Here is an 11,170-nt window from a genome sequence, read left to right on the forward strand (position 1 = left end):
TCATATTTATCAAATTAATCCAACATCAACCAGAATTGAATGTTATTGTTGGGATTCGAACTTGTGACCTAGCTCTGATACCATTTGTTAGAATTAAATTATAGTTAGTAGCAAAGACGCAACTTTATTTCTTTATATTGCGCACACATTTTCAAGACACTGAGTGTTGGACTTGGCCTTTTAAGCCCTTTTACCGACCTCTGCCCAACAATCCCCCAACGATTAAATGTTAGATTTGGTCTTTACTAGCCTCCACCCAACACTCCTATAGTTAAGACTTACCCAGAACATCACGTGGTCTAATAAAAAAACTTGGACATACAAGTGTTGAAACCAAAGTGGAAAGAATTATACAAATATAAGATTGCAGAATGTGAAAGATGAACAATAACAATGAAATGAAATAAAAGAATAGAGAAGCATAAGGTAACACTCTGAAGTCTGAAGTGTTTGCAGATGAACATCTAACATGGTTATCCTAGAAATGTAAGATTAAGCCCTCAACTGCTGCAGATGAACATCTATCTCTAGCAGTGTAAGATATATGTCAACCTGAACTGTTGCTTTGAACTGTGTTGGATATATGTCAAGCTCATTATTCTGATGAGCTCTGAAGCCCAATGTCTGGCTATTTCAGTGATGTGGAGCTTCGCTATCAAATCCATAAGCCATGAAACAGCCCAAATTAAACCACACTCAAGCCACTGTTTCCAATTCAATCCTGCACCACGCGTAATGAACCGATACACTGCTTCAAATGGAAGATGAAACACCATAAAAGCAGCTGATCCAACCCAAAACCAGGGATTTTGACCGATGCCCTTGAAAATGTTTAACTCTTTCATCCCCCTGGCACTGAATATGTTAGACAACTGGCAGAAGGCGAAGGCGTTGAAGATCATAGATTCATTAGCCACTTGACTGATTCCAAGGATAGCTGTTCCTTTGAGCTGAAGGGTCACAAAAATGGCAGTCTGATAGGAGGATTGGAGTAAAATGTTCACCCACATTGCCTTGGTTATAAGTGGCCCAGTTGGTCTAATTGTGTCCTGGAGGTTTTTGTTTGGCTGGCCAGACAGCAATGCCAGGCCTCCTGGGAATGAGACAAGAAAGTAAATCCAGGATAGTTGGATTGGGGATAATGGGGTGTCACCCGAGGAAACTGCTGATATGAAGTTTATGAGTGAGCTAGCTATGGTCATGATCACTTCGACTTGGATAAACTTCTGCAAATTCTCATTTCTTCCGCAAATGATCATGTCAATCAACAAACTGAAGCTCCCCTTCATAATTATAACATTAGCACTCTGTGTGGTTTTCTCTGAGTACTCGCTCTTTATAGCCAATCCAATATCTGCTTCTTTCATAACCGGGGCATCACTATTGCCCCATCAATCCAACCACTCTGGAAGCCTTCTTCTTTAATGCCAAAGCCAAGGGACAGCACCCATGCCAAAGAGAGCAGCACAATAGTCCTACTCTTGCATGATTTTTTGAGGAAATGGAGGTAGTTCTGTGATAGAGCCCAGTTTTGAGAAACTTGAATCATCTTTCGCTGGGAAATTTGTTCACTGTTATCCGAAATTCCAGTTCCCAGGTCAGTGTTGAATGCATATGCAACGCCCGCCACTCCACCAAGTCTATCATCAAGAGATTGCAGGTTCTTCTCTCTGAAAATCTTTTTGAAACTCCTGCTCTGGCGTTGCAGTTCAACACCAATATTGTCTGTTTGAGATGCTGAACTATTGTTATGCCCAAAAACTGCAGGCTCAGGTCCATCATCATCATCATCAACTACTACAATTTCCAAATCCTGAACAAAAGATTTATAATTACTATTGAGCGGAAGTCGGTAAATGATCAAGTCCATCAATTGGTGGCTAAGGGATTGTTGGACAGAGACCAACAAAGGATCAAGTCCAGCATCGTGATGGTCTGTAAGAAAATAAAGTTGCGTCTTTGCTACGATGAGCTATAGCTTTTTGCGTAGCTCACTTCTAACAAGTGATATCAGAGCTAGAGCCAGGTTACCAGTCCCAGCAGCAGCAAAAATGCTTTTGGCGTAACGATAAGCACTTGATCCTAACTGTTGAGTTTGTCTCATATATGGATTAGGAATAAGTGTTTGTCTCATATCAGGAGTAGGAGTGAAACGGGTAGACCTATTGTATAGGGATTGGATGCCTATAAATGTATTGGTTGTATCCCTAAAGGGGTGGGTCACCAAATACTTTCACTCCCGTGGATGTAGGCACATTGCTGAACCACGTAAATCTTGTCTTCTTTACCTTTCTGCCATCATTATTATTTTTCTTGTTCTTGATAATCTCAACACTAACAATTACACAAATATATAAAGCTAGATATATCAAAACTTCAAAAGGCAAAGACAAATTAAAGATGATTAGCTAGGTAGGTATGTATGTACCAGTCCATCTTTAGCATCAGTGGCGCTAAGAACGCTATATGAAGTGAGGGAAGATGACACCCTAGACAGGGAAGATGATCGGCTTGCTGGCGCCCTTGCTCCGGCAATGAAGATTTCTGTGGACTGCAAAAACAAAATGATTCTCAGCAGATAATTCTGCCTCGTCTTATGATGATGATCATCATCATCATCAGATGCTGTAAGCAGTGGACATTCATTCATTTCCATCTCCGTGCTCGTGTCGCCTTCCTCCATATATATTTTCTCCGCCTGTATCCAAGCCCGCACGCAGATCAGAGACAAGACAACAACAAAAGTACGTATCACAAACTTTTATCAGGGAAAGATGTTTATGAGAAACGAATGATGGGTACGGTATGTGTAGCTGCCCTTATATATATATAGCTACTGATGATGAGTATGGAATTGAATGATCAGTAGTTCTGGCTCTCGAAGTTTGAACAAGTCATTCCATGGCGTTAGGAAGCTTCTCATAAGTTAGAGAACAGGAAAAGCAAATGTAATTTCATTGAAGCTAAATGGCGGCCTTGCGTTACGTAGTAGTAATAGTGGGCTGATATATAAGAGTCGGTGTGCCTGTGTGTTGTATATTTGAGACCATAAATTAAACCAGCCGATTTCCATAAAGAATTTTCATGAAAATTCACTATACGGGATTTAGTTCAGAGGCGTGTTCGATTTGTGGACGCGTCCATGACTTTTGTACAATATGAATGAATACACACACATATATATGGAAAAGTGTAATTTATGCCCATCCATAATATGTCAATTATTAATGTCACATATGATTATTAATGGTATAAATGTTGTCCTTTAATTTTTAAAATGGTACATATAGTGTCCTCTCGTAGTGTAAATATTGTCCCTCATTTTTCAAAATGGTACATATATTGCCCATCTCGTACGGTACGGGAGGGGTAATATATGTACCGTTTTAAAAATTGAGTGACAATATTTATACCATTAATAATTCAGGAGTGATATTGATAATTGGTATATTATGGAGGGGAATAAATTACAATTTTTCTCACACACACACACACACACACACACACACACACACACACACACACACACACACACACACACACACACACACACACACACACACACACACACACACACACATATATATATATATATATATATATATATATATATATATATATATATATATAGGGAGAGCTTCAAGTGAGAACCATCTTAAGGTAGGAACGTAAGAACTAATCCAGGCCTTTGAATCCCATCTAATCAATGCGTTAGATTGATTAAACATTAACAAGGAGATCATTAAAAGATATAATTAAAAAGATATTAGGGTAATTTTCAACACCAACCAATTAATAATTAATATTAAATAGATATCATCCCAATAATTTAGGAGATGCAACGCTCAAGGACTCTAATTTGACTACAAATAACGCCAGAGCAAATACCAATTTTGGTCCTACGAGTATTAGCAAAATGACAGTTTTGGTCCACATGTTTAATTCCTACCAATTTTCATCCACGACTATTGTTTTAGTACCAATTTTCATCCATAACTATTGTTTTAGTGTCAAAATTCATCACGCCGGTCACCCATTCGTTTAAGACATGCCGAAATATGAAATTATTAAGGGTAGTTTCGTGCTTTTCAAATTAGGATCCCTATTTGAGCATGAATAAAGGGATTTAAGCCCTAAGATCTATCCCAATTCGTAGTTTTTTTCCTCAAATTAAGGTAGGATGAGGAGGAGAACTGCGAATTGAGATCGATCTTAGGGCTTAAATTAATTTATTTATGCTCAAATTGAAATCTTAAGTTGAAAAGGACGAAAATGCCCTTAAAATTTTTAGATTTCGGGATGTCTTAAATAAATGGGTGACCGACGTGATGAATTTTGGTACTAAAATAATAGTCGTGGATTAAAATTGGTACTAAAACAATAGTCGTGGATGAAAATTGGTAGAAATTAAACATGTGGACCAAAATCGTCATTTTACTAATACTCGTGGGACCAAAACTGGTATTTGCACGACAACCCTGCTCCACATAATCTCCGACAACCCTTTGCGAATTCCGGCCGGCCAAGTGAAGCATCCAAAGCAGCAAGATGTCAACAGAATACAACAACAGTAAGTAGAATTTATGAATATGTACCCATGATTTTGTATGCAATTTAAATTGGGGGGTGGGGAATGGTAATGGAGTGTTTACGCATACACTCAGGCGGAAACAGTGTTGTGCATGTCTTGCCCTACTGGGTTTGGACACCTAATGTGCATCACCCGAAACGCTGCGGGGCACACACTGCCCTAGGCATACGCGACTATGTGCACCCACATTTAAGAGGAAGTGCACAGACGAACCCACATGTAGCATTATGTGCACAGCAATTCGCCCATAAGGGCACAAACTTAGCCACAATGTCGGACTAGTGATACTAACTTCTGCTCATGGCATAATCCCCGTAGTCGGGACGCACGTGACGGCAGTGGGTGCACCTACGGTCTCATTAATGTGCCAACCGGGTGGTCAAACCCAACGGCCGTGCACTTTGGTTATACCCTGAGTGCCACACAAGTCCAAAATATATTGAACTAACAAATTTGCACCCCTTGACAGGTGAAGACGGCTTAACAGGGAAACCAACTGGGTGTTTGATGAACATTTCCCCCGGATCAACGAAGTACTGGACCCCACAGTGTGAAGCAGCCAAAACGCCTTTTGAGGGACAAGTGTTCACTACTTTGGAGGGAGGAATTGAGTTCTACAAAGCTTATGCCACTACTACTGGGTTTGATGTGCGGCGCGCTTCCGAAAAAACGGACCGGCAAGGGCAAATCACGTGGAAGTATGTGTTGTGTTCACGTTCTGGCTTCAAACTCCCTACCGGCCAAGGGGATGGGGTAGGGGTGCTATCAGCCGAAGATAATGCCCCAACTAAAAGGCGCCGTGTCACGAATAGGGTGGGGTGCAACGCTAAAATAATATTCAAGAGAGCAAAGGACGGTAATGGTTATGAGGTAGCGGCAATTGAGAAGCGCCACACCCACTTGTTGTGCACTGCAGTTTCTAGGCCCTTCATGAAGGCAAACCGGAACCTAGACCTTGGGCACCAAAACTTCATCATCAATTGTGCCAAGGCAAATATCGGGTACACCAAATCATTTACACTATATGAAGAGATGGTTGGAGGGTTTGAGAATGTTGGAGCTACAGTAACAGATCGATTTCGGGAATTACAAAAGAGATATAATGGCGTACATAAAAGGCGCAGATGCCCAATTAGTGATTGACAAGTACATGGCAAAGAAAGAAGTGTCCACCGACTTCTATTTTGCCCACGATGTTGATGAGCTTGACCAACTATGTCGAATATTTTGGGCAGACCCACAAGCTCGACACAATTTCAAACTATTCGGCGATGTTATGTCCTTCGACGCCACATACAGTACAAACAGGTACATACCACACCCTACGCCTCCCTTTATGATCTCATGGACCCATGTTCACATATGATGTTACAAAGTGAGTGCACAGAATTAGTGCGAATGGTTGCCCTGGCACCACAAATGGTCTCCAATATGGCAGGCCCAGTCGGGGTGCACACCCATTAAGGGTGAGTGCTGTCTGCACTACAATATACCATGGAGACTGGGCATGACCCTGCTGAGTGGGGCACATAGTCTGACCCCGTCGGGCACAGAGTCGGGGCCAGATGTGCACACCCCCAGAGGCTAGTAGTGCACACAGCCACCTAGTAACACAAACCAGCTAGTTCTGCTACGGCTTTCTGGTTGTCACCACCCCCACTTAGTAACTAACCATTAAATTTTTATACACCATGTGATGACTACAGGTACAAGTTGGTGTTCGTGCCATTCACCGGGGTGGATCACCACAAGAAGAGTGTGACATTCGCAGTCGGATTAATTGCCAAAGAAGATGTGGACTCCTACACCTGGCTGCTCGAACACTTCCAAATGGCAATGGGTAAAGTACCCACGTGCACAGTTACCGACCAAGATCCAGCGATGAGAGTGGCAATATCGCGTGTTTTTGATACAACACGCCACAGATACTGCATGTGGCACATCATGACAAAGGTTTGCGAAAAGGTAGGGCCCACATTAGCAAGGAACGAAGATTTCTTAAGAAGCCTAAACAGTGTGGTTTGGAATGAGACGCAAACAATTAGTGAGTTTGAAGCAGCATGGCAAACAGTAATGGAAAAACATGAACTGGTTGACCACAGATGGTTTACCCACTTGTTTGAGATACGTGAATATTGGATACCAGCATTCTTTAACGACATGTTCATGGGTGGCTTAATGAAAACAACCTCAAGGTCGGAGTCGGAGAACAACGTCTTCAACAGCTGCACTTCCCCACATCTAAGTTTAACGGACTTCTTCATAAAGTTTGAGAAAGCAATAGACAAACAACGCCACACCCAAACAAGGCTAAACGCAGATTGTGAGGACAAATTCCCAGAGTTGAAGACAACTTTATTGCTAGAGCGTCAAGCTGCTACAACATATACAATCGCTGTGTTCTATGATGTCCAAAAAGAGATACTTGAAGCATGCTTCTCATCCCAAATCATTAACAAAACAGTTGAAGGAAACATTGTCAGACTTGAAATAGAGGATACAAACAAGATGATGCACTCAGTGGAATACAATTCTGCCACCCGGACAACACACTGCACATGCAACATGTTCAATAGGATTGGGCTACAGTGTAGGCATGCGTTGTTGTCGTTTAAGGATGCATGTTTAGAAAGAATACCAGGACAATATATCACTCCACGATGGACCCGCACTACATGTTGGCCATACGCACAGCTTTATGCAAACCCCGAACAAGGCGGGCCTACAGAAGTTTTAAGTGGGGATACGCGAATGGGTACCGTATTCGATGAGTTCTTCAAGTGTGTTGGGAACGCGTACGGTAACACTGATCGAATAACAGAGCTAGCACAAATATTGAAAGAGTATAGAGAAAAGACAACAGAAAGCATGCCGCAAATGGAAACTAGAGCAAAGAAAACTGGTATGATACGTAGCTTCTGTGGGTCAACCTCAACACCAAACATTTTGGTTCACCACCCCCCCCCCCCCCCCCCCCCCGCCGTTGCAAAGAACAAAGGTTCGGGAAAGCGATTGAAATCAGTAAAGAAAATCGCATCGGATGTAGCTGCAAAGGATGTAAGGAAATGTTGGACTTGCAACAAATACGGACACCATGATAGCCGCAACTGCGAACTACGACCAAAAAAACAAAAACAAAAAACAAAAGAAAACTGCCTAATGGAAAGAGGCCATATGTTGATAGTGAGCACCTGCGATGGACAGTGCGTGCCATTCAGCCCTACTGCATAACAGTTTTTTACAATCATTTTTTAGAAGTGTATTTGTGTATGAATAATTATCACTGAACTTGTTTTTACATATATATATATATATTTACGTGACATTATGAATCCATGAAAGATGTACATGCCAATGTGCACCCCTAGTAAACAGAGTGTGCCACGCACCTCATACTGGGTACAGGGTGCTCTTGTGCACCCATTCACAGTACTGGGTGCCTTCAAACGACACTAGAATGTAGTATTTTGCCCCAAAATGATTTTATTGCAATTGATTATGAATACCCGACCGCCAATATTATTTGGCAGCAATAGATACGTGGCGATGTAAATGGCGGCCAACAAATAATAGCAGATTGTGCGGTGGATGAAGGTATAGCATACATGTGTGTGCATATGTGAAGTCCTGAGTGTGCCAAGCTGGACATTGCGTGAGCACATACTTGTATGTGTCCGTGCACCTATGAACATACGACCCAAATGCATGACACCAAGAATTACCCCACGAAAGAATTAATAACAAACTAACAAGGTGAGTCCACCATACCCACCACCACCCCCCCCCCCCAACTGGGTTGGTAAAATCTCTAGGCATATGAACATAAGGATAGCCGCACCTGCCAGATGCCACCAAAAAACCAAACAATAAAAAAATAAAAAATAAAAAACTAATGGAAAGAGGCCTTATGCTGACAGTGAGTACCTTAGATGGACAGAGTGTGCCATCCAGCCCTAATGCATAACAGTTTATTAACCTCATTCTTTATAAGTGTATTTCTGTACGACTAATTGTCACCGAATTTGTTTTTTTCCATATATTTGTATACGTCACATCATGTATCCGTGAAACATACAAAATGTTTGAGATGTTGCGTTTGTAATAGGAGCGTTACATGGAAATGTGCACCCCCAGTAATCAGAGTGTGCCACACACATCAACTGGCTAAGGGGGGGCTCTTGTGCACCTCACCACAATACTAGGTGCCTCCCAACGACACTAGAGTGCAGTATTGTTTCCCCAAACGGTATTATTGTAGTATTGTATGGAGTGAGACCACATGCTAACAGTGAGCACCTGAGACTGCACGTGTGTGCCATCCAGTCATACTGCACTACTGTACGAATAATTGTCAACGAATTTGTTTCAACACATATCTATATACGTGATATCATGAATCATTGAAAAAAAATGTTTCAGATGCAGTTTTTTTAGTAGGAGATGTACATGGCAATGTGCACTCCTAGTAAACAGAATGTGCCACACATACCAAACCGGGTACGGGGGTGCTACTTGGCACCCGACCAGAATACTGGTGTGTGCACATGTGAAGGTATGAGTGTGCCGAGCTAGACATTGCGTGACCACATACTTGTATGTGTCTGTGCACCGCTGCACATATGACCCAAACGCGTGGCACCAAGCATTCCTATACCCAAGAATTAATAACAGCGTAACAAGCATTACTATACTCAAAAATTAATTAGCACGCGTATAAACTGGGAATCTAACACCAACGACCATCACCCCACCATTTATTTAGAGAAAAATGTGTCAAATGAATCAAAAAATAAGGTCCATAATACCACGAGCAGAGAAACAAAGAAAAATAGATAACGGACTAGCTACACACAAATCTATGTTGCACCCCCATCGTCACGATATTCAACAGCACTTTGAATGTTTTTCGAATGGTGAACGTTCAACTCGGCCGTCAAAATTTGACACATATAACTTGCCCTAAGCAAATCAAGGACCCCACTATCCCCCTTGTGTAGAGCACAATCCCATGCATTAACGGGCTGCCCCAAGAAACACTCCATGTGCCGCATAGCAAAGACTCCACAGTCCACTTTGTTATGCACATCCCGCCACCGCATCTGCATTCTCCTAGGGATAATTCTCCGTACAATATACTCATACCGTTCGTCAACCACGTCATCAAGGAACACAGACAAGAAATCTTTCTGTCAAAGGGCACAACAGCGTTAGGAAGCAACAGGAAAAAAAAAACACAACAAACAGCATTCCTAAAAACACAGGTGATGGGAAATGAAACCCACTAAGCAACAGTGTGAGCACATAGAAGTATCCGTGTGTGCCAAAGCATATAACCCCCACAGAAACACAGAATCGTAGGCGCACACCGGGTGCACCTCAGTGAACAACTGTGTGCCCCACAGGCAACTGTGTGCGTATACACATCAGTCGGATACAGTGCATCACAATATTGCCCGCAACGAATAGCAAACAACATAACCAAAACTACATGCAGTGGGAATTCAATAACATACCAGCACATCAGGTGTACCCCCATACTTACTCCCATTAGTCCCACTAGCCGACGAATTGTCGATTATGTCAATGCGTTTCCGAACCATGTCAACACTAATAACATAATAGTGCTCACTCTGAAGAATGGGGAAAATGAACTGCACAAGAGAAAAATAATTAGCTAACAACCATAACGACTACAAACATCCAAAAACAAGACAGACATACACATTAATCTAACCCCCACACGGACACAAAACCACACAGAGAACTAATGCACCACCACACAACAGAAAACAAACAAACAATTACAAATACCATGTTAATGCTGCGCCATGACGCATAAGGAGACAACTTTAAACCCGCCTCCATGCGCTGAGAGAACCAATCAAGTCGACGTGCACGTGACTGAGACTGAGACACCACTGTATTGAGCTACACATAACCACAACACAAAATCGCAAACCAGATTTATCTACATATCACAATATTTTTAAAACAAGACAACAACAATACAAGTGAACGTACCGTAGTTTCAATCGAAGCAAAAAATCTGCAAGGAGCACCGTCCGTCCGAGCCAACTCCCTTACGTTCAAAATACATGACCAACTATCAATTACGGCCACATGCAGCTGAGATCCAATTTTCAAGGACAACAAATCCTCACGTGTCGCTGCCCACCTGTTGTAGTTGAATAATTCCTCGTGGCTGGAACAAAAACATAACAAACACATAACATAAGCAACCACACAAACAGTTACCCAACAAAAGCAGAAAGTGGAAAACTTACATGTGAGCCCGGGGATTGTCCACGATCCAGTCATAAAACACATGCGAATCAGGGACACTAGGCAAATATCTGGATATCAAACCATCACCACCTCGTACTAAGCCCCCAACCGCGTGAGGGCGCCGCGTCTTCACTGGAGCAGCCAACTGAGGCGCACATACTTGAGCCGATAGATCCCCAACACGCGGCATAATTTGCTACATACAAATATTAATCACCACCAACGAAAACATAGCATAAACAAAAAAATTATAAGAAAGAAAAATACCGCTACGGGGGTAAGCACTTGCAGATC

At 42.1% G+C, this 11,170-nt stretch overlaps 1 protein-coding gene across 1 annotated transcript; it reads left to right on the forward strand.

Annotated features, from left to right (window-relative positions):
- The first annotated feature begins 5,741 nt into the window (after window positions 1–5,741).
- LOC109172185 (protein FAR1-RELATED SEQUENCE 5-like) lies at window positions 5,742–9,057 on the forward strand. Its single transcript, XM_019321333.1, has 3 exons — window positions 5,742–5,899; window positions 6,298–7,493; window positions 9,011–9,057. The coding sequence occupies exons 1-3, from the start codon at window positions 5,742–5,744 to the stop codon at window positions 9,055–9,057; spliced, it is 1,401 nt and encodes a 466-aa protein (XP_019176878.1).
- The last annotated feature ends 2,113 nt before the right edge of the window (window positions 9,058–11,170 follow it).

This window comes from Ipomoea nil, unplaced genomic scaffold (assembly GCF_001879475.1).
Source record: "Ipomoea nil cultivar Tokyo-kokei standard unplaced genomic scaffold, Asagao_1.1 scaffold0415, whole genome shotgun sequence".
Taxonomy (NCBI): domain Eukaryota; kingdom Viridiplantae; phylum Streptophyta; class Magnoliopsida; order Solanales; family Convolvulaceae; genus Ipomoea; species Ipomoea nil.

Excerpts from the sequence above, each read along its gene's own strand:
- LOC109172185 (XM_019321333.1), top strand. The coding sequence starts at position 5,742 with ATGGCAAAGAAAGAAGTGTCCACCGACTTCTATTTTGCCCACGATGTT. Across the intron at positions 5,900-6,297 it reads GCCACATACAGTACAAACAG|GTACAAGTTGGTGTTCGTGC; the intron begins GTACATACCACA and ends TGATGACTACAG. Across the intron at positions 7,494-9,010 it reads AACTAGAGCAAAGAAAACTG|ATGCAGTTTTTTTAGTAGGA; the intron begins GTATGATACGTA and ends AAAATGTTTCAG.